Source organism: Ooceraea biroi, chromosome 6, assembly GCF_003672135.1.
Source record: "Ooceraea biroi isolate clonal line C1 chromosome 6, Obir_v5.4, whole genome shotgun sequence".
NCBI classification, from domain to species: domain Eukaryota; kingdom Metazoa; phylum Arthropoda; class Insecta; order Hymenoptera; family Formicidae; genus Ooceraea; species Ooceraea biroi.
In genome coordinates, this window is record NC_039511.1 from 16,113,985 (window position 1) to 16,140,610 (window position 26,626).

At 44.9% G+C, this 26,626-nt stretch overlaps 2 protein-coding genes across 4 annotated transcripts in view; one reads left to right on the forward strand and one right to left on the reverse strand.

Annotated features, from left to right (window-relative positions):
- The window catches only part of LOC105284568 (ecdysone-induced protein 74EF), a 149,977-nt gene that overhangs the window by 112,901 nt on the left and 10,450 nt on the right, over positions 1 to 26,626 (reverse strand). The gene's annotated exons all lie outside the window — the stretch shown is intronic.
- LOC105284571 (U7 snRNA-associated Sm-like protein LSm11) lies at positions 292 to 21,006 on the forward strand. Of its 3 annotated transcripts, none has more exons than XM_011348205.1 (5): positions 292 to 650; positions 1,132 to 1,186; positions 11,931 to 12,043; positions 15,272 to 15,410; positions 20,579 to 21,006. In XM_011348205.1, exons 1-5 carry the CDS (start codon positions 459 to 461, stop codon positions 20,728 to 20,730), a joined length of 651 nt encoding a protein of 216 aa, XP_011346507.1. In that variant the 5' UTR covers positions 292 to 458; the 3' UTR covers positions 20,731 to 21,006. The 3 variants fall into 3 exon arrangements, with proteins under 3 accessions (XP_011346507.1, XP_026825885.1, XP_019888908.1); XM_026970084.1 differs by having other exon boundaries at positions 292 to 519; XM_020033349.2 differs by lacking the exon at positions 20,579 to 21,006 and adding an exon at positions 15,714 to 17,180.

Consider the following 26,626-nt stretch of genomic DNA (forward strand, 5'->3'; position numbering starts at 1 on the left):
CCGATCGAGAAGAGCACGCTGCGGATGTTTACGTGCACGCGCGAGGAGTTCGTTACACTTCCGTTTCTTTAAACTTGAACTTTCCCGCCTTTTTAGTCTCGTTTATCGTTCCGCGAATGTAATGCCTCGCGTTTTATAATATTATACACGGGAAATATTTATAACGTTACACTCAAGAGATATTTATATACGTTTTGTTGCTGTTGACTTATAATTTGATTGTCTTTTAGTTTTGAATACTTTGCAACAGTGCCGGACTTTGCGGCCAAATTCGAGATGGCGCACGCGGTGTCACTGGAGGCTCAGTGTTTCCCTCCCATGTTGCCGGAGTACACGCACGAGTTATTTTATTATGTTATTTATTACTTTTGAGGTCTCATAACATGTACGGTCATTATTAATAACGGGAGAAAGTTGGTGCAAAAGTGCAAGAGCGTATCGAAGTGCAAGTGACACGAATGAACGTACCGATGGCCGATGACAGTAGCGAAACGTCAGATGAAAGTTTGGACGCGACAAGTGAGAAATTCGATCCGCTGAAAGCTTTGTACTCGTCGAAAGTGCAATTGTCGTCGACCAATGTGCCGATCTACGACAATATCGCAAAATTCGAGAGCGTCTTGAAGGGCATCTGTCACACGCAGACTAAAGTGTGTAGAATGCATTGATTATGTGCTCGTGATAAGCGCTAATTTCTAATTTGGATTTATAAAAACAAAAGTAGGAAGAAATATTCACGGACAGATGAACGTAGAAATTAAGACTCGAAGGAGAATAGAATCTGCGTAACGCCAAATGATCTAACCTATAACGTAATATATAACCTAACTTCGATCGTGAAAACGAATATTTATATTGTAGAAACCAAAGTACATGAATCGTTTAAGAACGGACTTTCAAAGCCCTTGTTACGTTTAAAATCTGAAATTGGTGAATTATTCGGCGAAAATCAACGCGCGAATTTGAATATTTTAGAAATATAATAATAGTAAATGATGAAATTTTGAAAGAGATTTATAAGGAATTGAAGTTTCGTATAAAATGTCCCCAATGATGGAAAAATGAAATCATTCAGATACCGAATTTTAGTGAGAATTCGGGAATTGAAAATCCGCGCTTTGCCTATTTCAGAGAGACGAGCCCGTCGCGGAGAAAGTCCCGAAACGAAGATTTTTACCGCATCAAGGTAAGGAAGCTCTTCTCAACATTTAGATACGAAGCTTTCGCACGTCTCGCAAAAGATGGCGATCGCGTGCAACTTCACACGCTCGCGGAGGCACGAAAGGAGGGGCTTCATTCATATAAGTGGCATCGTAGTATCGAATTTCAATGCGGCGTCGCGGCGCTAACAATGAGCGCTCGAGCATCCGGAAATGTTGCTTTATACATTCTATAGTTTACATTTTATATTAATTGATACATAATTATTCATTTTTATTTTATCTTTAAGCAATTCCAATTCAAATTAATGAACTCCCTTTCCTGACACATAAAATATAATAGAAATAGAGATAATGCTAGTTGAGAAAATTTTAATTAAAGGGATAGCGAAGCGTGACTGCTTTCTCTACACTTCCGCCAAGAAAAAGCCTGCTCCAAACTCGTCAAAGCACTTAACATGATTGAAATTAAAATCGCGAATTGTGGAACACTTCCTACAAGGTTGTCAGGCAAGCTGTCGTGCTCGCTGCGATCTCGCGAGACGCTCGCGGGAGAGCACGCTCCACCGCGCGTCGTTTTCGCGCCTAATCGCTCGGCCGCGTCATCTACGGCTCTATATTCTAGATACTGGCGCACTTTATTTGCGGCCTAACAAATACCACGAAGGTCGCCGCGACGGCTGCAGCGCACCAGCATTAGTCGCGCGTGGAATTTGACCTCCGCGAAAGTGTGCGTCAACTCCGTTCCCGCGTGTTGAGACTACGACCGCCACATTAGAGGCTCTCCATTGTTTCCTCTTCCACGTCTATCTTTTCCTCGAGCGTGTACGTACATACGCAATATCTGTGGTGTCACGAGCACTCTAAACGGAGTGCAATAGAGAGACCTTCCCTTACTTTACGCCCCGTGCGAGCGCGAAATCGTCGCCGAGAACCTTCCGAAACATTTCGCGACCGTGTGGGTTTTCAATGATAATCATCGCTTGGCTCGAAAAGTCCTCTTTATCAAAAAGTCTCGCGCAGTTGTTACGAATCAATTTTCAGGGAAGTCTTGAATGACAACTTTGAGGAAACCTGGGAGATTCAGAATTTAGATGCTAGGATGCCAATCAAAGTTTCTATTCTTGACATTCTTCTAAATACATCTTTCTTGTACCAAGTCATTCGAGGTAAACATTAGCCTTGTCAATGTCTTATTAAACGAATGCTCATTCACGTTTCCTTTCATTATCTGAAACCTTGAAGAAAACCAGATGCAACACTAACGTGTAATTATACCATTATTCCGACGAAATCAACAGCCCCACTGTATTTTTTTACAGTCATTAATGATTACTGTGGCTAATGCAGGCGGTTACTATTCACACCGCTGCGGCGGTCTTTTTTCTGTTTCTGTTGAGATCTCTGAAGGAGCCCGCGATTCCAGCAGATAGATGACGGAGCGGCGTAATTGATGATCGAGATCATTGCGTAGAAATAGATAGCATGTTCGAAAATCAGAAGGGGGCGGGGTAGATGGCGGCGCGCCCGCCAGATGCAAGTAGCGCATTCCTCACGTGCACCCCGGCGGTGTCCCCCCTCCCGTAACGCGCCCGGGGGGTATATCTATTGGCCGGCGGCCAATTACACGAGGCAGCCGATAAATCACGGATCCCTGACCCAGTGCAGTATTATATTTACCGACACGACGGTGCGTGGTGTTCGCGGAGGAGCACGGTCACGCATTCTCCCCGTCTCCCTTCTTCTAATTCTGCACTCCCGTCCGCCCGCTCAGCCGCTTTGATCCTCCCGCGATTCCGTCCTTCTCTCTTTCTCTCGCTCCCCCTTTCGGGCGAGGTGGCGTAAAGAAAAGCAAAGGAAACAAGCGACAGAGACCGAGAGGAAGGGACGCCTCCCTCGAAGGGGTGAAGAGGGGACTACCGCTGCAGTGGTCGTGCGATTGTGCGAGTGAGCGAGGTAATAGATGAAGTGTATGTGTGTTATATGTGTGTTACGTGTGTGAGTGTACGTAGCGGGAGGGAGGGAGGGAGGGCAGCGGCGTATACGTGTACGTAGTGCGGCACTTGTTGCGCGCCCGGACGTCGACCTCTTGCGCTCAACTCGAGGCTCCGCGTCGCGGTGCGCCTAGGGATGCTCATAATATACGTCAATACTGCCATGTATCGATGCCATGCATATTTGGCGATGATTATTGCCAATTGACAAAAGGGAGCTTACTTACAAAGTCGCCTTAAATTCAAGTCTCGAAAAATAAAGACACGCGAGTATGCCAAAAAGTCTTTCGCGGCTCTTAAATTAAAAAAATGAATTTCATGATTTTCGAAAATAATTCTTCAATCATCTTTGTGTCAAATAGATAGCGCCGTGTGTCTTCCTATGTATTCTAATTCAAAAAATAATTTAATTTGTAATTTTATATCTTTTTGACTGCTTCCAGCAGTCTGCAAAAAGATAAAGCGATACCGATATTTGCAGAACATTAAATGAAAGAGCTGCAGTACTTTATGTATCACACATGAGAGCATCAGTATACGCCGCGCGACTAGCTGACTTCTCCGGTCGGCTCTCTTTCCCTTTCTCCTTCTCTCTTTCTCTCCTCTCTCGCTCCTGAGCGAAAACTTGGCGCGCCGCGGTGCAACCTCAAAAAGGTCGTTCGGCTTCCGGCGCTCTCGTTACGGCCGTCTCTAAATCCGTGCACGCGGTCCACGAGCGAGCGAGAGCGCCGCGACGCCCGGCGTAGCGAATCGTCTCGCGTCGCGTCGCCGACGGCGCGTGTCCCAGCGTATTTCGGAGGTCGACGCTTCGCGACTGGCGAACAAATCGGCGGTGGCCGCCGCGCCGTCGAAAGTCGCGCGGCGTTTATCGAAGCCGATCGCGAACGCGTCCAGATAGAGAGAAAGAGAGAGTCTCGAGCGCACTTGTTGCGCCCGGACATCGACCTCGCTGCAGCGAGCCTCTCCATGCCGGGCTTCGGCCCTCGAACACGTTCCGCCGGAACCGCGATTTTTCCCAATTGTGGACACGCGCCGGCGAACGCGATTCTGATGCAGCAGCATGTACATATATTTTATATATATATGTATATATGTCAAATCAGACATATAGGGATTCAGCACGAGCGCGCTGTGCATCGCTAAATTCCGTTGCGCATAGTATTGTTGATCGATTGGTCCTGTGGTATTGGCATTAATATTGATGCACATTGTAGTATGCAAATTGTTCGAATAGTTGTTCAATATTTTGAAGTGAGAAGTCGGTCAGAAGCACATAAAATATAGAATCTATGATATTTGTATAAATATTACTGGCGACAATGAATATCCTAATGTTTGAAGTATTTCGATCGCGCGATAAAATCTCAAGTTTTAGTTTATTTTAAGTTTAGAGTCAGTAATGATATGACATTAATATATATTTATAAGGACTAAAAGCTTTTGGAAACTGATGTCTGCAGTGATAATACTTGAAATTTGTAAGATCAAAGATTTGTGGAATCTGAAATCGAAAAGGTTCAAGAATTCACTATCCATACAGGTACGATTCAACGAGATGACCAATCGAGATTCCACGATACTTGGAATCCTTGAAAGATGAAATGCAAATTTCTCCCAATCCCGCTCGCGCAATTTTGAAAGAGGATCTCAAATCAAAGAAGCTTCCTCTGTGTATGTCTTTTGAGAATTCCGTCTCGGTGACTCGATCTCTCCCCGACCTATCGTAACGTGACACACATATGACTGCGATATGAGCAAAATGTCAACGACGACGTCGACGACGACGATATGGAGAAGAGGAAACTCTTCTAAGTATCCCAGCTACGGAAGCGCGCGAATTTCGCTCTCTAGCGGCGCGGCGGACCTCAGGTTCGCCGCGAGGAACATATGCACACACGTACACACGCATACTCTCGCTTATAGCACTAACACGATGCAAAACAACGACGGCAGCCGTTCGCCTCGAGTAACGGAATACTCGTCGATGTTTTCTCCGCGATTTTCTCGCGCGGCATTGCGCAACGTTTACGTGCAGCGTGACACCGCGCACGAGTGCATACGTTTTCCCTATTCTACCCCCTTCGCGCCTGCTCTTGCACTCTCATCTTTTTGGTCATCTTGCAAGCGTGATCGTGGATGGAAACGTTCGGCACCTCGACTTCCGGGAAGACCGCGCTTCGATCGCTTCCGACTTTCGGGCGCATTGGCCGGTTATTAATTTTCGCCGAATCAGGCTGCCTAATACCTGCTCCGCGCGCCACCCGGTAGAGTGGACGATCCAATTTCTCGGCACCGTGTTCGTGTGCACCACGTATCCGCCGCCGTGCCGACCTATCTCAACGTAACAGATGACTATCGAGCACGTCGAATCGGCAGCGGCGCTCCCTTTTAATATGTAGAATGCTGATTGGCGGATTCAGGAAATTGACTTGAATCATATTCAACTGCATTCTACCCATTTATTTCGGATATTGTAGTATTGCGGTTGATTAAAGAATCTATCTAGAATCATCATGATTTCAGGAATGGAATCTGCAGATTCAGGATTCAACCTGAAGTGAAACTGTATCCAGTATTGCTGCAGCAATCGTCCATTTATCCGCTATTTTTACGTGAAACAGAGATAGTTACTTGAGTTTTCCTAGCCTTATTTTACCTAAAACAGAATGCTCGTGGATAGACTTTCTGGAAATACTTTGTGCTCGCTCGCTTGATACCACGTACTTTTAATACTTTTAATTACACCCTTAAATTCTGATGAAAAACATGACAGAGCGGGAACTTGATACCTGAGCGAAACAGGGAAGTCGTTAAAATTCGTGAACCCAAAGATCCCAGGAGATCATTCGGCTGAGATTATTCGCGGCACAGCGAGCGAGTGCAAGGCTGCGCAAGCGCGGCGATTCTGTTCGTAAGATCGCGGGAAAAGTTCCCGGTGCGCCGCGCGCGCGTTCAGTATCTTACGATCGCGCTCGCGCGATAATTACAGTTCACTGGATCGCGTAAAGCCGGCTTAATGGGACCGGCCGTAAAACGCGCGGCACTGAAAAAAGGCGAGATTACATGTCAATTAGGGCAGCGCATCCTCGGCATGGGCGCCGCGCGCACTCGCCAGATTGCACTTATGAGGCACTCGCGCGCGAGCGAGACCGTCCGTTTGTCAGGGCAAGAATTGGAGCCACGATTCCTGATCGATATTCGGGGGATTGCGATAGATCGTGCCGAGTAACGACTTTTTCCCGCTCTCGCGCGCGCTACCCGACCTTCCCGGGGTAAGAGTGATTTCTCCTTTCTTCGGTCGAGAAAGGCCAGGAAAGATTCGCTGCTGGAATCCCGACTAACTTGCCTGCCAAATGCGGCTTATAGCTCCTCTCTCTTTCTCTCTCTTTCTCTCTGCATCGTCGATCACTACTGAATAAAATTCCTTGCTCTCATGTAATCTTAGATATATTTTATTTAAAAGGTTAAACTTTATATGTAGCTGTAAAAAGTTGTAATCACAAGTGAATGTTGAGTTTGTGTAATTTGTTTCATCGTCTCGTTACAGTCAGTTTATGATAATTGTTAAGAAAAATATACCACAGCTCGTATGCTCGAAAAACGTATTCCTTTCTCTGTTCTTTTATCTCGACGTAACATCTCGAAAGAAATAACCAAACTGTTGTAATTGTGTTTCCCGAAAACAAGTTCCGAATAATCGCGTGACCGTCAGTGACTTCCTCGGCCGCGGGGATCCGCGGGCAAAGGAACATCGCTCGGACGGGAGGTGGAGGAGAGAAAGGGAGCCGAAGGGCCTCGTCGCAGAAGTAACAGTACCTACGGCTAGTACGCGTAAAGCAAACTGCGGCCAGCGCACTTTGCCGTGCTCGAATGTACAATGTGCTCTACAAGTTGGTGCACTTTCTCTTGACCTCCAATAACATTTTAGGAGTTTAATCTCGATTCTCTCTGAGCGATAATTTACCCGAACCTCGCACTCCATCGCCATTTTCTAATTTCGAACAAATCGAGCAGAGCATGGCAACCGGTTCTCAGATTCGAATCTCGTAAGAAAAAGATTCCCATGCATGTGAGCAGGCGAGGAACACAACACTCTTCCGGCGCGAGAGATCAACGAATTAAGATCGCTCATTTCTCTCGTGCAATTTTTTCAACTCGAATAACGTGTATCTTCCGGACACGCCGAAACAGCCTCTTTTCTACCTCGACCTTCCGTATCCCTCGGAGCACGCACCGGTAGGCGCGGGACACCCCGTATATCCGCGCGGCGTACGCAACGGCGGAGCGAGCGGCCGTGCGCGATCTCGCGGAAACGTGTGCGCCCGTGTACGGCGTGTACGTGTGTACGTGTGGTGGAGAGGTCTGGTGGCTGCTCGCCTGCCTGCCTGCCTCGGCTCTCGGGTGCGCTGCCCGACAGGACATTGAACTCAGCGCGACTCAACCTGGGGATCATCCGCGGGTACAAGCCGGGCTCGGCTCTTCTCCTGCTCCGTTCCTCGCAAACTCCCTCCTCCCAGCGTCCCTCCCCTACCCCTCTGCCCCGTCCCCGCGACCCGCGATATTTCGTTCGCCACTCGCGACGGGGTATACGAGAGAGAGAGAGAGAGGGGCCACACCCGCCCGCCTCCCCCGGTCGCCTTCGTGCGCGCGAACATTCTACGGGGGCCGTCGTACCCACCTGCAAAGCTCTCCTTCGGGGTTCGGGTACTTGCACCGAACTGCTCTTTCGCACGCACTCTTTCGCGAACATTTTCGCAGGTGAACAATAACGCAAGACACGCCGGCGTACAGTACAGATGTCCGCGGGGCCCTTCTTTTTGCGCGCGCCGAGCAACGACGAGCGGTGAGCCGCGCGCGACTCGCCGGAAAATCTCGTTCGTGCGCGCATTCCGTCGCCAGGAAGACTAATCTCTTCCATGGAGTTAACGTGAAAATGCCAATTTTGCTGCAAATTCTGTCGACGGAACGAAAATCTTCCATCGCCGATATCAAGTTTCCGATATCAAAATCTTACTTCTCGGTTGATTTCACAAGCGAGTTTAGAATCTAAACTTAGAGCGTTTTGATTATGCCTCATCGACATTTTTACATGAATATGATATTTTACAGTGGTTAATACGTGCCGTAACATTCAAACGATAACGTTGTAAATTACATAAATTCTTTACCTCGTTTCGATCTCGAGAAATTTCGATCTGAAAGTTATTTGCTTTTCTCGTCGGCTTTTAATTCCACTAGTTTTCCAACTGCTTCGTGCTTCATGCAGATCTAAAATTACGCGAAAAATGTATGACGTTCGACTGGAAGGTAAATTACAAACTGCGATTGCAAATTATGATTCAAGCGAGGAGAACGTTAAATCATGTGTCGCGCAATTTGAATACAAATAACGACGTGTCTTTTCGAAACGTAATAATGTGAACTGGATGCAAACAGGAAGCATCCCGCTTATACGTTTCGTAATTCATTAACATCAATTACTCACTCATGTTTCGCGAAGGTCCATCGCTCGTTTGTTGTGAAAACGAATTTTACGCAAGCAAACTTTGCGCAAATCATAACAACAGTTTTGAAAGAGACGGACCTTCGTCTTCGTTGTTCGACGCGTTCGACGCGTCATCTTCTTTCAAAATCGATATTACGCGAAGGCCAGCGTCTTTTAATCAAGAATCCAAATAATGACCTCGCGATACTTTTCAGTGCCAAACAAGATGTTTGTGACATAAATTTTTAACAAATGTTATTTGCACGCGTATTAAATACACATTCGTTATAAAATTTTGCACAAATCAACTAATCAAAACAACATATGAAATATAATATACCCGCTTTATCGTTGACTGTGAAACAACACATTTATGATAAGCGTATCATGTATTGTGTATGTATTACACAATATTTTATAATGACAGAACGTGTTACTGAACGCGATAAATGCTTATGATTTTTTAATACCAAAAATAACTTTTGCGCCAGAAAAATGCAAATAAACCTTCTTACTTATCAGCAACTATAAGCAGCTCTGTCAGCAGAGTTAGAGTTAAATATAAACGTCGCAAATAAAACTTGAATCTCAAGTACAATATGTTATGTTAACTGAAAGAGATAAACTGTACTCGAAAACTCGGGTACCAAGACTACGTTGACATTCTCAGAGATTCAAAATAATTTCTCTTCCGACCACGGTTGATGCATCGCGCACGAATATCCTCGTATCTTCCCTTTCAAAGAATATTTCTAAAGAAAATTACAATATTCCCATACCTTCTCTCAAGCATTAACCACTAATATCGGCGGAACGCATCTGGTGAACGCATACCAATTACCGAACACCCTGTATATAGCTAGTCCGGGTATCACGTCGCCTTAAGGGGTTAACGAACGTGCAGCGAGGTACGGACACCTTCGTGGCTCACCCTGCCCAGGGAAGGGACGATAAAGTCACCGTTTCGCGTTCCTCCCCTCGCAGCCGCGCGCGCGGTTGCGATCCTAACGGTTCCCTGCGCGCGGTTCACGCAAACGTGAACGTTCGTTCTCCGGGCGTTGCGCGCTCGGCGAACTATCCGCGACGCGCTATCTCCTGCACGCGCCTCGACGAAGATCGGAACGGAGAACGAAAGAGCTCGCAAGAAAAGAAGAAAAACGGCCGGAAGGTCGGAGGTGGACACGAGTGCGCTTATTCCGCCGCCTCCTTTCCCCGATTCTCCCTGCGTCTTCTTCCTGGCTTCCCCTTTCTCTCTCCTTCTGGAATGAGCTTGAATTATCTATTAGGCGGAGTAAAACGTTCACTCGACTATACATTATCGATTATATTAAATTATATATTCTATGTATCTCTCTCCCTCTCCCTCTCTCGTTGCTTAATAAAAGAATCATTTCGCATTTCCCTTTTCGCGGAACGTGTTAGCGCTACGCTCAATTTTCGCTTTCCTTAGCATCGATATTTTTAGACACCTGCGTTTGCACGCCTCAGAAGATTAAAACGACAGATACCGAATCCTAGGAGAGGCCGTTTCCTGCACTCGCTAAGGAGAAGATAATTGTTTATCCGAGCGCGTGCGTTGCCCATGACGCGATCGTTCGCGACTTAATTGCGAACGAGCGCGAAACCGGGACGCCTCCGTCGTTGATCGCTCTCGTCCCCGACGCGGCGCAATTGGATCGCGCGATAGTGAAAGTGCACACGGAAAGGAACAAAGAAAGGTGGAAAAGAAGCGGAGCGAGCGGCCGCGACGGGCCTTTAGGTGGATGAAAGTTATCGGAGAAAGCCAATTGGCACGGTCGATCTCGTGAGCGAGCGAACAGGCGTGCACTCGCGCTATGCACCGCTTCTGCTGCACCGCTCGCGCGCACTCGTGTGCGAGCCTCGAGCGCCGCACACGGAGAAAATAAGTGCACTCGCACCGCACCGCGCAGCGCCGAGGCTTTACGTAACGCCGCGGTGTTCCTCTTTCCGCGCGACGCCAGGGCCGCATCCACCATCTCCGAATGCGCCTCGCGAATCGTCGGGCCATTGAAACATCACTGCGCGTGGTGAACGGTTAAATAACAGTTCACAACATGGGGGTGGATCCATTAAAAACTTGAAATTGTCTCTATCTGATCAACATAGTCAAAAAACATCTTCAACTTGAGAAAAATCGATTGAGAAAGATCTTGCTTTGAAAAAAAGATTTTTGCACACGTGAAAAACTTCAGGACTGTTTAAGAAATCTGAGTAAAACAGCTTTTTATCACGACGTTGAGAATTAATTTTATTTCAGTAGGAGCTTTCGCTCCGCGAGGCGTTCATCAAGCAGTTTAACATTGAAAGATAACACTTTAGGATTGCGAGTTATGTCAAGAAATTAGACGAGCTCGAATTTGAAGAGACTGCAGAAATATCGTTCGCTGATCAGTTTCGTTTAATCAGCAGTTACCGCTCTCGCATTACGCTGATAAATTTCTGTATTAAATCGAGGGCGGGGGCAAAGTTTTTCTCTCTCGTCACGTTTACGGAGATCCGATTGATTTACATCAGGGATAAAGAAGAGTTTAGGATCACCGCGTGCAGCTGCGGACTGCACGACGATGGGGTTAATGAAGCTCTCGCAGCCGCGTAAAGTCTCGTCGTCGTCGTCGTCGTGACAGAAGAGAAAAGAAGCAAAAACTGGAGGAACGAGCAACGCGCGATAGTATCGGCTCGCCGCTCCTCGCGCGTAAGGATGAACGATGATTTGTCGAGCAAGTCCACGAGACACGAGAGAGCCGCATAAATTCTTATTAGCGCGGTGTTACGGCGGCTCGTAAAAATCCGCCGGCGCAATCTGGCCGGCTCGAGGACTACGAACACTTCCGATACCACGATGCTACTCAAGCGTAGTAACTCACGCTGCGCTATCACTGGTTATAGTTATCATCATTATTATGTTATTTATTATAGATCACTCGTAGTACAGCCGCAGAGCGACAAGGAGAGATTTATATACCGAGTTTTAACGACTTCTAACTTCGTAGATTTCTTTGCTTGTTACTGTATGCAGTTTAGAGGATATGAGCCAATTACCGTGGTATAATTTGCTATTAAAAAATAAGCTTGGAATTTGATATTAAGATTGATATTCGACAATCTCGAGGCGCGTGGGAATGGGTATTTCGAATTATAAATCATCCCTCGTTTACTACATGACGTTTTAATTAAATAGGTTTTTAGCATATACATCTGTTAATTTAATCTTAATTTTTATAATTGATTTAGAGATGAGATCAATCTAGATCTACAATTGTCTGTGTACAGCACCAGTGACCACAACGAGACGTGACCCAAAGAATGTATTGTCGAAAATGCAAAAGGTTCTCGGCCCGTTGGAAATGCTCTACCAATGCATGGAGAACAGAATGCGCATCAGGGTAGGTTAAATCAATTGATCTTTCAAAATATCAAGTGATATCTAATCTCTTGTAAAAATGTTATATATAAAAGTTGAATAATCTTCCTGCAAACAATAATTCTTTTTAAAAATGCAAATTTCCATATCGTGGTATCTGCGATAACTTCTAACTTGAATAAATTATTAAGGAAAAAACACCATTTGTTCCATTTAGAGTTCCATTTATTTTGAAAACTAGGATTTCTTTTATCGGTTTTTCTGCGCGTTCACATCAATTTTTCAAAATAGAAAGAGGAAAACAGGACACGTATATCTCTTAACCATGCCATTTTCAAAATATATTTCAGAACATTTCTCATCGGAATTTCTGAGTAAAAAACTTTTGCTCCCTAATCCTTTACAGACTACGAAGGAGCAGTCCTAAAAACGGTACACCCTCTGTATCATCATTCCTCCTCCATCCCCTCCGATCCCTAGCATTGTGCGTGCACGCACGCACACACGGCTGACATACTTTCGCGGCCGAGTGACACGTACGCGGACCCTTCGGGGGTGTTCGGAGGGCGACCAGCCCTTCCTTCGCGACTAGGAAGGAAGGAAAAGCGCTCGGGTCAACACTCGTAACCATGACGACCAAGCAGGGCGACTCTTGTTATTTCCGTCTACGCCCCTGACGTACGCCGTCGTCGCGCGACAAACGATCCGTCGCAAGACGAGATCGCGTCCGAAAAGGGTCGCACTGCTGCCCTCAAACTTACCCCTTAAAGCACATGGTTGACCTCCTCTGGAAGGTATAATCTGAGACTCGATATTTCTTAAAAATAATTGGACAAATGCATTTGAAACCTCGTAAATTCGGAATAATATTGATTTTTATTCATGGAAAATTCATATGAAATACGAACCACAAAATGTAATCGAATATTCATTCACGTGGCCGGAAACAAAACTTAACCCATATTTCTTGTATTTTTAATCTTTTTTTTTCTTCAATTTCCTAAATTGCTTGTGACACTTGAGAAACGTGAAAAATATTACTAAAGTTTTTCAGTTGTCTCTTTTTCGTCGTAGCAGTATTTGGTCATGCTTTAAATATTTGAAAATTTGAAATTGATATTTGTCCAGAAGAGCGATTTCTATAGATAGATACATGGAAGATGTGAAATTATTTCTGCCTGTTCAGTAATGTTGGTTCAAACAATGTCTTCGAGACTACACGATCAATCCGGAAGCGAACGCGCATCGCTATGGAAAGTTGCAAGCCGCGCAACTGTGTGATGCGCGCGCGCACTGATAAATCATCATCATACTTATCTAATCGCGCCCGATGATTTCTCGCGGCGCTGGGTCTAATGATTGCCGCCTCGCACTGAGGCCGACTAATAATAGGACAACGAGACGGCGTAATGGAAAATAAAAGTCAAATTGATTTAATTGGGCTTCCTGCGGAAGCGCATCGGCCATCTCAACGAGGAGAACGAAGTTTCTGATTAGCCTTCTTCCGCGACCGAAACCGAGCTTAAATTAATTGCATTCGTTAACTTTCATCGTCGTCCGCGTCGTCTTCTCAAGACTCGTGTCTGTCTCTCAAATCACCGTCCTTGATGGTAGATCTTAATCTTTTGCGACCTTCGAGCATATCCGGAAAGAAGATTTTATCTCGACAAATCGATCATTCGACCTTCGATCGCTCAAATTGCTGGAGAAAGCATGCATTTTTTCCCTCATTGTGTCATTCTAATTCATCTTATCGCGGACGAGCAAAAGTAAATAGATTATACGCTTATAACAAAGACGCTAAATATAAATGACAAAGCATGGATTTAGTATGACTGCGTATCAAATCGAATTGATGAAACTGCAGCCTCGAGCATTTCCGAAGTTTTCCGGTCTAATTGAATCCTTTACCTCGGCGTTTCCATTGAATCGCCCTCGATATCTCATTGCCGCAATCTTTCGATCGCAAAATCCTTGGATCTACGGCCAATAAAAATCCCGTGGTATCAAACGCGTAAGTTGTTGCAGTTACAAAGTTGTGACGAATCTTATCGCGCGTGTACCATAATCACTCCGCGATATATTCACGGGCAGTTAATCTCTTGGCACAAATTTCATAAAAATGTTTATTGGAGTAGAAAACTGAGCCACGACAGATCAATCTAACATAGCGAGCGTGATGATTCGATTAACTCGTCTGTCATGTTCGTAAAAGGAAAAACACGTGGAAAGGTTGACGAGGCTCGTTCCCTTGGAACAGCAAGGACCGATTCGTTGACGGTCTCGAAGACTCCTGGAATCGATTCCGACTAATTCGCGGACGTCGTACGTGTGGCTCGTGCTGGTGACACTCACTAGTACCAGTTCGAAGCTCGCAATTAGTTTTCATCTAGCGACAAAGCCGGCTAGCTGTACATATGCCTGCGTGCGTTGCGTGCGAGAGGCATTGAAGGGGGCCTTGCCTCGTCGGCCTGCACACTTCCGTGTATCAGACCGCTATCTTGTCTCTCGCGGCCGATCTATGCGACAAACAACGCATTTTCTCGCATGCACGAACCCTCAGCCAAGGCGCGATATGTCATTAATGCAATTATCGTGCGGAATGCCACGCTGGGCCTGCCGTGCTTTGCACGTACTTTTCCCGAGCACGGTGCATTCGGTTCTTCGAACGAAGCCGAATTTAGACTGAGAAAAAGTGGAAAATCAAGTACCTTGAATGGGACGGAACAGCAATAAAAATTTTAAGTAGAACACGAAAAAATGGAACTGGTTGGGTGACTCAAGAAATTCACTAATAACAAGCAACTGAATGGGGACTTATTATTAAATACTATCTTGCGCTATGCAGATAATTAGCCGTAAGAGTTCAATGTGAATATGAAAGCAGCTGGTTGCAATTCTATGATAACTGGCGCACTTTGTCGCAATTATTTTCAAATTTCGCAATTGTGCCAATAAGACCTAATTCCGACTTATAGATTTGCGTATCTCGTTCTCAATGAGACACGTGTTGAATAATGCACTGCACGGAACATGTATCGCATCTATATTATTTTCACCTAAAGGCATGCGCAATTCGCACCGTCCCTTCAATCCTGACGTGACCGATCATTGAAAGTAAATGGCAGAATGTCAATCACCGTCTCTTTTTTATCGGTGCATGCAGCTTTACTTGGAAGAAGCAAGTCGCGCATAGCACCAGGACTCGTCACGATCTAAAAGGAATAATCAGCTGTTCTTTGTGCTGAAGGTCTACACCAGAAACGCGCGTGGCATAAGGGGACACGTGGAGGCATACGTGGCCGCCTTCGACAAGTTCTGGAATCTCGCATTGGAGGACTGCTTTGAGACCTGGTCCCGCAAAGTCAAGAGGAAAGCACCCGCATTAGGTACGATCATTTAAGTCTCGAATTAAGTTATCGTTGTATTGAGTAATCGGCTACTCAAGTTTTGCGAGTAAAACTGCAAATATCCATTTATAATCTCGAATAAATTTTACTTGAAATGATTAATACGAAGATTGATTTTACTCCATGTTTGTAAGCCACCGTAGGCATAATTCTGTTATTTTCTTTTGTGTTATTTCATACTTTATTGCTTATCGTTATAAAATTATTACAGCTTGATGCAAATAATGTAACTGCTGTGAGATCAGCTATAATAATCTTATGTTTTATGTTGATGACGTATAGTGCTTCGTAACAGTAGAAAGACTGATGATAGAAAGGTAAATTAACGCTGCAAAGAAGCGACTGCGGATGCTGATATTACTTAAAGCTGCAACTTATGTCAGCCATTATGTAAAGTATTCAACTGTAATGATCAAGAATACATTATACTTTTTAATGCAAAGTTTTTACGCAGAAAAGACGTGATAGCCTTCGCGCTCCGTGTATATTTTATCAAACCAGTGCAGAACCTGTTTCTACAGATTTTCGAAGATAATAAAAAAATAAGCTGCCTGAGATTTTCGAAATTTACACGCGCGATGGCGTAACGTCGAAAAGATGGATTTGCGAATTGTACGCGATTAAAATTTATGAGCGACTCAATTTGTCACCAATTACAGATTAACGCAGTAATAACCACTCTCAGTATATAAATATGCAGATGCACAATATAATGGTATTGTGCAACGCATAAATCACAAGTACCGCACACTTCTCGACAGGCGCGATAGAAAGGAGACGGCTGATCGAGTATTCTCGTTTCCTCGCACGCGTGCAGGTTTTTGCGTCTTGATACTATGCGCCGCGAGAGAAATCAAGATGCTAATCGAATCGAGTGATAAAAGGCAGTGGTGAACTCGGTAATCCCCGACATCTGCGCAAGAATGACACAGCCCTAAGGAAAAATTCCATACGCACCGCGATACGCGTTTTGATGAAGGACTGATTTACCTCGCGGAAAAGTTCCACTTGGAATCTTCAAAGGCGCGCGCATATTGGCTTATCGTACAATCGACACGTATCGGTTATAAATAATTCAACAGCTTTCATACTTTTCACGTAAATGTACAAGCATGGCATACAAAGTTAAATTTTACATGCTCTTTTTATAAACTCCATTTTTATAAAGTGGATGTTTCGATCACAAAAATTTTCATCGCGCAAATGAAATTTCGCCAAAATGAAATTATCAGAACTTTTCAGGAAGAAAATTGAAGAACCTTTTTTTGGTAGAAAATATTTTGTATAAAAGTTCTCTGATAAATATCGTTTGATTTAAGAAATATGAATGCATGTGTTGGCTATTTTAAAATTATCGGATCTCGATATAGCTTGTATGACGCTTAACGGAACTAAAAACCGCGAATTTGTCTTTTAGTTTACCTCGCTGTCCGCTTGCCAGCTGGCATCGTCGATACGGAATGACGGCGACAATTTGTCATTGGATCAGGGCTGCAGTAATCGGCACAGTCACTTAAAATTATAAAACTCTCTAACACACTCTAATGTTTTTTTCATTTCTATAATTTGCTCCATGTACTTAATTATCCTTTTTCTTAATGCAAACTGCGCTTCGACTAAATATAATATAAATAATTCTTAAGTCTTAGTCGCAAAAGTGTATTAATTTATTTATTTTGAAGAATATCGATTCAGATTCCGTGTTGTCATAAAAATCCAGAAAATATACATACCTACGTCTTGAAACCATAAATGCGTTTTCTGTCATGATCATGACTGACCGACCATGACTGACTTTTACTACTCGTATACGTCCTTTATCATAAATATTCTTTTTTGTTAATTTTTTTAATGTATATTTCCGTGAGCTATGCGACACTCGTGAAAGCCGAAGTTCTTCGGCGAAGACTTTTTCCGTCAGGTGGTCGGATAATGGATTATTCAACGCTATCGATCGGTGATCGATTCAACCGCATGCAATTCGATCGAAAGGTCAGCATTCAAATTCATTGTATAATCAAGCAATGAAGATTCGCTTCACGATCAGTGCATTAATAACGCTGATGGCATTCCACTCTATTTGATCCTTCATATTTTTATTAAGTGGTTAACCCCCAATGCAAAAAAGTGATTTATGTATCAACGATCGTATCTTGTTTACACATTAATGATTATTATATTTTTATGATATCCCAACTTAACACGTTGCTTTCATGCTAAAAGTATTAAGATTGCTGATTCAATTCAGAATAAATATATTACTTCGTCACAGATAAACATTAGAAAAAATATATATTTTTTAACATTCTTTTATTAATTATGTTTTTATTAATTATGTTTACGTAAATATACCCATAAATATTAAAAAGAAAAAAATGTTTAATTTAAAAAAAAACAGATACAAATTTAAGGCTGAGTCACAAGACTTTGCGACCTCACTTGATAATCGAAAACTTGTGCTAATGTCTCATTCATCTAACACAATAGAACAAACTAGAGACAACTAGAAAGACAGTCTATCGTCTCAAGTTAAGTCGCAGAAGGGAAAGCGCAGGATTCGATTCTTCATTTCTTCAGGTCAACGGACGGATCGCGTCTTTCGCGATCGCGCAGCTCGCTAGAAGAACACCTTCGCCACCGAGGCAAAACTGATTCACATTTAATCCGTGGGATCCTCTGTTTCTCTCGCGGCGAATCGATAGGGTTTAATGAACTCGCCTCCAGTGGAGTGCGCGCGCGCTCTGTTCGCCTTTATTTACAACGCGCGGTAAAAGGGCGGCAGCCGCGGTTGTGGAGAGCAAGAGAGGAAGGGTCGTCGTATCGCGCGCGCGAAGGGGGATAATACATCCCACTAAGGTCGCCGCTTTGCGGCAGGAGCAAGGACCGACCTTGACTACGTATAGTGGTCGCCGTACGCGCGCGCGCGCGTTCGATACGCAGTTCGAGGAGAGTCCGTGTGGCCCCTCTCGCGTGCGCTTCCTCGCTCGTTTCTTCTCTACCTCTTTCGCCCGTTTCTCCTTCTCTCCTTCTCACCTCCTCCACCTCCTCCGCGCAACTTCTTCCTCGCCGTCTTTATTCCGACGATTCGCCACCCCCCGTCCCCGTTCTTCGTCACCATCCGTTCTGCGGGAGACGTTTCCCCTGTGCTTCCGTACGCCCTCTCCCTGCGCCCCTTCCCTCCCCTCTCCTCCCCAACGATTTTCCTCTCTCGCGCTACTCGTGCTACTCTTGTCCCTCGTTTTCTCCTTCGCCACGTGCCCTCCAACCTTCGCCTCTCGTTTTCATTCATCCGCACCAGTCGTGTCAAGCACGCGATTTAAGCGGCCGTCGAACTTGGAAATCCTGTACTTCGCGCGTACACGAGTCTCTCGAAATGTTATCGACAGCGGATAGTTTAGTATGAAAAGAGTCAAAAAACGTAATGATCGAATAAAATATTTCATTTATTGAATAAACTATCTAATCCTTCTAAGCTGGATGATGTGATTTATCACTTCTTCGGAAGAATTAAGATTGGTTAAATTAAGATTGATACTGCCCTTTTGTGAACGGTAACTATCAACCGCATTTAGTTCATCGCGTTTTCTTTTCTTCGCCGTTCGTTCGCAAGCCACAAAAGCAACTCTTTATAAGTTAATGTAATTTACTTCCTCACCAACGTCGTTCGCAGTCCGACGATTTCTGTCAGACATAGCGGCGTCTGTCTACGTGTACATAGGTGCGTTTCCCATCACGCGCGTTTTGCATCTCAAAGTCATAGATTCAAGAAAGTTCTCTGTCGATTCGGTCGATCGATTGCTGTTTATGTATACCACCACAAAAAAGTGATTGCTATCTAATTAACTGTGAATGCTATAAACGAGTAATCTTCAACGGGTTTTTGCTGATATGAAATCTATATAATTTCATTAAAACTCGTTAAAAGAAAATGGAAGATTTATAAGAGAACGATTGAAGAAGTCACATTACTTTATAACGATATGGCGATACATACAATCGAGATTATCCCATTTCTGATTTTATATTTCACTTTGAACTACGCTGAAAACCCTGACTACACATTCAGCCATTGGGGATTCACTCTTCTCTTTGCGATTTAAACAAGCTTTTTTATTTTCGAAGCGTTTAATGGAACTCCCCTCTCCTCTCCTCGCGGCGTTGTGAGACCGTACGGAAACACATGGCAGACACTGGATTCTTCTCTTCGCAATCGTTTATGGTGTTCTAAAAAACAACGCCGTAGGCGACGCGCCCTTTCTTCTCTTTCTCTCTTTCGAACCTCGAGTTCAGGGTTAGTTGGCCTACTGACGTACTTCGGTATCGCGAGGGGTCGCGAGATCGTTGATACGAAGGCTCGGCGGGGAAAGGGCGGAGGGCTCAGCGACCTTGGAGAACAGCCCGCAGGATCGATGCCTGGCTGTGTACACGTGTCCTGTTGGCTCCTCATGCCTGCTTTTCTGCTGCCGCCCCCTCCGATCCTGTCATGGCTCTTCTGTTCCCTCTGACTCCATCCTATCGGATCTCTCCCCGCGCACTTTTATGGACACGTGCTGGCACATAAACAAGCTTTCCAGACTTTCCCCGTGAACTCAGCGATGTTTTCCCCGAGGTTCATCCATGACGTCGCAGCGATAACTTTCGATTAACGTCTACAGTTCAAAACGTGGAAGTTCCACCGAGATGTCTGAAGAGTTTTGCAAGCTCGTAATAAAGGACAAAATGTTAACAGAATGTAATGTACACAGAAATGTATCGTGTTGGTTAAAAATTCCAAATTACCTACTTCAAACTTTGATAAAAAATGAGTTTTTACAAACTGATAAGAGTAATAATTTCAGTACGTGTTAAATAAAAAATACGGAAATATTTATCAGATGATAATTTGGCTGGTGACTGATTGTAAAATAAAGCCTCGCAAGAGAACTCGGCAGTTCCCCCTTCGGAATAAAAGTAGTCTAGCTCCATCTTTCTTGCTCAATAATACCTTACACTTGCTACTTTAACTGGAATGAAGAACGATGGCTCCATAAAACGAGGAGAGCCTGGGAAGGTTGTTTACGTGCCATTAAGATTCTACGGCAGTCGTCCCGTTACTTAAGCGAAGGAAAAAGATATCGCAAGGACTCGACATTGCATCTCTGATTCAGGTGCAGACGCAGTCAAGGTGGAGGCAGCAGAAAGCGGCGTCCCTAAGGCGGTGGTGAGGAAGATCGACGGGAAGACGGAGACCTTGGAGAGACACGTGCCGCAGATGCTACTGAGGGGAGAACAGGTCGCTATAATCGTCAAAATCAATTGATTATGCGCGGTCTACGGGCGCGTTTATCGCCTTAAGGGCCGTTCACAGCACGATGCCATATATATCCACTTATACAGCCAATTGTTTTTTTATCACTATTAATCCCTTGTCATTAACGACTTCGGCGAGTTCATTTGATCATGCAGCGTTATCAGCGTTGTACATAATTAGATTTTATGTATAAAATTTTATGACTTTCCGTCCCACCTGCTCCAACAATATTTGTATAATAATTGTATTGAGAGAGAATAAAGAGATTGTTAACATAATACTTTACAAGAGGCTGCAATATTTCTGCATTGCATTTCTCCTATTATTTTCGACTCATTTTCGGCGACGTGCACGCAAAGATGCGCACGCGTATTACGTTGTTGAGCGATTGCGTCAAATCGCGGCAATCGCGCCCCTGAAATTATACAGGGAATCGAAACCCGGAGGTCACCGGGACTGGATTTTCTCGCGACGGACGCAAGGACGGAGGATGCCGCGGCGAGAAAACCAACCGAAGAAAAAGGAAGGCATGAGAACACGCCGAGATACAATAAAAAAAAAGAAAAAGCAGAGATTAATCCACCCCCCCCCCCCCATCGCCAAGATGTGGCCTTCGGGCGCGCTCCGTGGAGACGACGGAGGTAAAAGCGCCGATCGAGCGCTCTAATCCGCGTCGCGTAAGCACCAGGAAGTCCAAGGCGGCGAAGAAAGTTAATTCGCGATTGTCCAGCGTCGCGCCATTCCACCGTGACTAACGCACGATGATGGACTGGTTTTTCCCTTCTAGCGCTCGTTGCCCTCGTAAATATCTCTTTCTCTCCATCCATCTCTCCCGCCCTCCCTGCAGAGGCGGAATGCGTGTGTGTTCCGAGGAATAAGAAAGTTTTGATGTCGGTATCGCGGGGCAAACGCGTCGCCGTGCGGATTGGCTTGGAAACGGCACGACGTAGATGATTAACCCCCTCGGCAATGACTTGGTATTAGAGGGAAGAGATCGATATTTTTTGTGAGTTACTTCCGCGCGATCGCGTAGCTACATTTACAGGAGAACTTGCGAGCGGGATTTTTTCCAGAGTGCCGTCCGCTATAGAAATTAAGTTTGCAATAATGGTGACTGACAGTCGATTTATTAATTTATGGTACTTTTAAAGAAGGGAGTTTTTTTAATTTTGTTCTTACAAGAATTTAATAAGGGTTCCTGCTGTAATAACCGGTTTTGCTTGGAAGATTATCTAAAAATAAGAAGCAGTAAAATTTGAGACGCTAATACGTAATGGATTCGCTTAGTGTTTCTAACATATAGGTGCATACAAATTGCGCACACATATAAATTCAATAGCTTCGGTTTGTCCAAGTATAGGCGCACTTTCTCTTAAATGTAGATACTAGAGACCTGATGCCGATTGTATCTATAGTATCGATATTAACATTCAGATACCAGCATACTCTTATCCTCGCCTTACACGCAATTTGGATTAATTTTCTCATAATAGAATTATAAAACTTGCAGTAATTTTGGAATGAAAGATTACAAATTCGAATATTCTCGCGAAATATAGTACGAAAGAATAAATCTGTTTTCCAATTTCGGAAATGTAAACTTTGCCTTTTACTAAAATTCTTCTTTGGAAACTGCTCGCAATAACGCCTCAATTAAGCTTAATGACTTGAGTAAGCTGTATCTCAACGAACTTCAGCGTCAATAAATCCGTCTGGAAATGCCAACACCGTGTGTACTTAAGGTTCATCCACTCCCGCCCGTGTTTACACGGGCATTGTGCATTATCGCCAGGAACGGCGTCAAAATGACACGTCGACCGTGGCGCATCACGCTACTCCACCATTCTCCCGTAATTGCATCTCGTGCAACTCGCAGCGCCATTAATTTTCGTACCAACCCCCTCCCACTACCCTTCCGCGGTAAAGCAGAGCAGCGGAGGGCACCGGCGTCTCTGCAGCATTCAGCATGGTGTATCTCCCACCGCGAGGCCGCATTTCCTCGTTGCGCGCAGCCATCGCTCTACTAATTGCCCCAAGATCATACTTTTCCGCTCGCGAAACCGCGTACGCGCGCGCGCGCGCCTTCCTCGTTTCTGCGTCGCGGAAAAGTGCATCTCGCGTCTCGGGGCAGCACGGTGAAAGCACGAGAAGGTCCCCCCTCGCCCCCTAGATTGCGGGCGGCCAGGGGAACGAACGCGCGCTCCCCCGGGGGGCCCTCTCACTTTCGCTCTCCGGAGAAAGTCGCGACCGCCCCGTCGTCGTCGCTCTCCCCCGTTCCCTTTTTTCTTCTTCGTCGCTCTGGCGCTTTGCGGCGGATCCCTCTCGCCCCCTCCTCCCCCCTGACTCCGTGCAAAAGCGTTTGCCGTCGCGGTCCCGCGGCTTGACGACCAGAACCATGGTTCTGCACGTTGCGGGGCCCTCTCCCGCCATGCTACCGCCCCCCTCCCCCTCCCCCTCCCCCTCGCCTCGTCCGTCGACCCATCCCGCGCCCGTGACGGTTGTGCACTTCTTCTACGGTGTACTCTCGCGATCCGACAGGGGTTAATGCACTCCTAGAGCAAACCATAACCTTAGTCGGGGCCCTCGCGAAGCGCGGGAATCTCGCTACCGACGACGAGCGGGACGGGGACGGGAGACGGGGCCCGCAGCATCGCGGCGCGCACTGTGATCGAATCGGCGCTTTTTACTTTTCTTCCGGAATCGCATCGATTCTCTTGTGAACCATTTTCACTTTATGTCTCACAAATTTTATTGTTTATTCCGTTAATAAATACTTGTGACGTTACGACAAAGTTTTTCACGCGGAAAAAGAATATTATTTAAATTTTAGGCCTTTGAACAGTTTTATATATAGAATCTTTGATTCTGTATCTTCGTGTGAATTTTCGAGTCGATGTTTTGCGTACCGTTGCACTTTCAATATCCGGATTCTACAACTTTCGAACAGTCTTGGCCACTCCGATCTTCGTCTACGAGTGGCAGCGAATATCGTAAAGTAGACAGAACTCGATGTAGCACAAAGATGACCGCATATCAGGGGAAAGTATCTCAGAAACATGGGATTGTCACGCGCCACATAATAAAACTCTAAAAAGATCTCTCGGCAAACAAACGGCACGAAAACGACTATCTCTACGAAATTTACGTCGTTAAGTAAGATGCGAGCGATACGCGATTAAGATTCGTGAACGGGGACCTTGGCGCGCATTGTCCGTGCGCGATAATTGGCCGCGGTTTTGTATGCGTGCTCCTTCGGCAGACAGAATAGTTTATCTTTTCCGTCTCTCTTTCTCCATCGAACTATCCCGTGCTATCTTCTTCTCTTTCTCTCTCTCTCGCTCCCGCACTAGACTCGCGATAGACTCTATAGAGGTAGAACGTCGGTCCAGGGCCGACGAGCGAGCGCCTTGGAGGCGTAATGACGATCGTAGAAACTCTCGAGGCCGGCCCACGAGAGAGATCCAGAGTTTCGCGAACGGGAGATGAAAGACGTTACGGAAAGACGTACAGGCTAACATACAGAATGATTCAAAATCACCATATGCCCAGTCGATATTGGCAGTAGGCGCAGTAGGGACAATTTGAGAGATACGGCGAATGTTGTGACGGTTACAGAGACTTTTACAAATGGTTTTGATCAGTTTATTATCGAGAATTCACTTGATATTGATCTTAACTTGAAATTTTCATTTCCGTTGACTTTAAATAAAGTTTCATTCGAGATTTATTTTCTAACAAATTTTCTTAAAGCTTGTGTCACTTTCACAAAGTCTTTGTCAAGAAATAATGGACTTTGGGTAGATCAAAGATTTCTAATCGTATAAATAAATATGAAAAAGGAATCTTTGAAACTCCACATTTTATATACATATATGGCAATATCGAGCGATTGGGCTTTCTGTCGAATGTATTCGATCATCATTTCTTAGTTGATAACGGCAATTCGAACGAATGATATGTGCAGATAACTTAATACAGGGATTAATGGATCTCATATCAAGACTAATCGCATGGACATTGCTCTTTCATCATAGAATTTTCTCCAGAATCTCAATATATAGAATATAAAGTAACGTAAAAGATTGGAAGCATACAAATGTTTACCAATTCATTATGAATTCTTTTTTTTGCATGTTATATGCAGCTTATAAATGCCTAACAAAGTGCCAATGATTCGACTCAAATTCAGCCGTCAAGTACAAAGTACAAAGTACTCGGTGTTAAACGCGAATAGTGACACGTCGTTTTCGCGACTGTGGAAAAGCGTGTCGCGATAACTGCGGGAGGTCACTACGGCGAGATTAATCGGACCGATAGGCAACGACGCGGAAAATTTTAAATCACACTGTCCTCGAATTTGCGCGATAATAGGCATTATCGCGCGTACTGTGGACCAATGAAATGCGTCGTCTGAGTGTCGACGACGACGCGTCGCAGCCCAGTATCCTTCGACGTCTTTTATAAAGGAATCCCGCGCGGATGATGCGCTCGCGCGAGCGAATGCGGCGAATGTTGCGCGAGATAAAATCGCGAATTGCAGAGTGCATTCGCGATAACGAGCGCGTCGCGTGCGTAACGCATCGCGTTTTAACGGTGCACTGCGTTTCCGATTCATCGGAGAGAAAAAATAGAACTCAACGAGGATCCTTCATTCGATTGAAGAACTGTTCAACTGGAGATGGACTCGTCATCGTCATCGTCATCGTATCACAACGAGCAATATAGATGCGAAATACGATGCACAAATCTGTTTATATTTTTATATTTTTTATGATATAATAAAATAATAAACTGAAAGTATAGGTAGACATTTGGAAAAGAGTTTCGACTGCATTACGTGCTTGCGAGAATTTTCTTTTTACAACGTTACTTATCTAATCTAATAAATCTGTATCGCAAATATTATTAACAATAACTTTCTAGGCATGGATTTCCATTTCTCTCGTCCAAAGTTTGTATCGCGTGAGAGATTAAAATTACATTACGATTACAGATCAAGATTCGAGAGATTCGCTGATTCTCGATTTCCAATCGAGATGCAATATCGCTGTGCAATCGCAATCTCTCTGACGCTCAGTCCAGCACGAACTTGCGCCTCGCGCTGAAGCGAAGTATTGAAAATAAGCACTCGAACGTCCCTGACGAAGTGGGAATGTGAGTTCACCGCGAATAGTGTGTTGGCTGTCGCGATTCGCACTTCCTAGTCGAGGCTCGTACGCACTCTCGCGCGTTCACGCATCTACACATCGCATACGTCTCGATGTGTGCAAGACTAACAATAATAATAAGGTTGAGTCATGCACATCAGGGATCTTCGCGAACGAAGAAGGGCCTTGGTCTGTGCCTCGGGCAAGGCGAGAATCTCTGTCTTGATTGCGTGAACCTGCGTGCGGCCTCCTTCTCAAATTCAACATCCTTTTTTCGGAATCGTGACACATCGTTGAAAATTGACGGACCACCACTGGCGACTCTACGCGTCTCATATCATCTTTTTTTTTAATGCAAAACAGAGGAACGGAAATTTTGCGTCGATGATAATCAAGAGATACAATTAAAGACAGCTTTTGATGTTAAAATCTCGCAACGATGGAATTCTCTGTTGGAGAAATGTTCGAAATGTGAAATGTATACGTTGAGCTACAGACATAGGAATTAAAAGAAAGTTCCAAGTTTCCGTAGGTGATTTTTTGTAAGATGAATCTTGGAGGAAGAAGAAGCCACGTGTAAAGAAAACAGCAATCACGCCCGGCTGGAAGCCGAGGGTTGCCATCTGTTAAAATCCATGACCTGGAATCCGCCTGGTTTTTGTCTCTCGCGGGACATTACCCAGTGCAAGTGGCCATCGTCGCCTTGTCTCTATAAATAATTTCCGACAAATGTATCACGAATGTCTTGCTGTTAACAA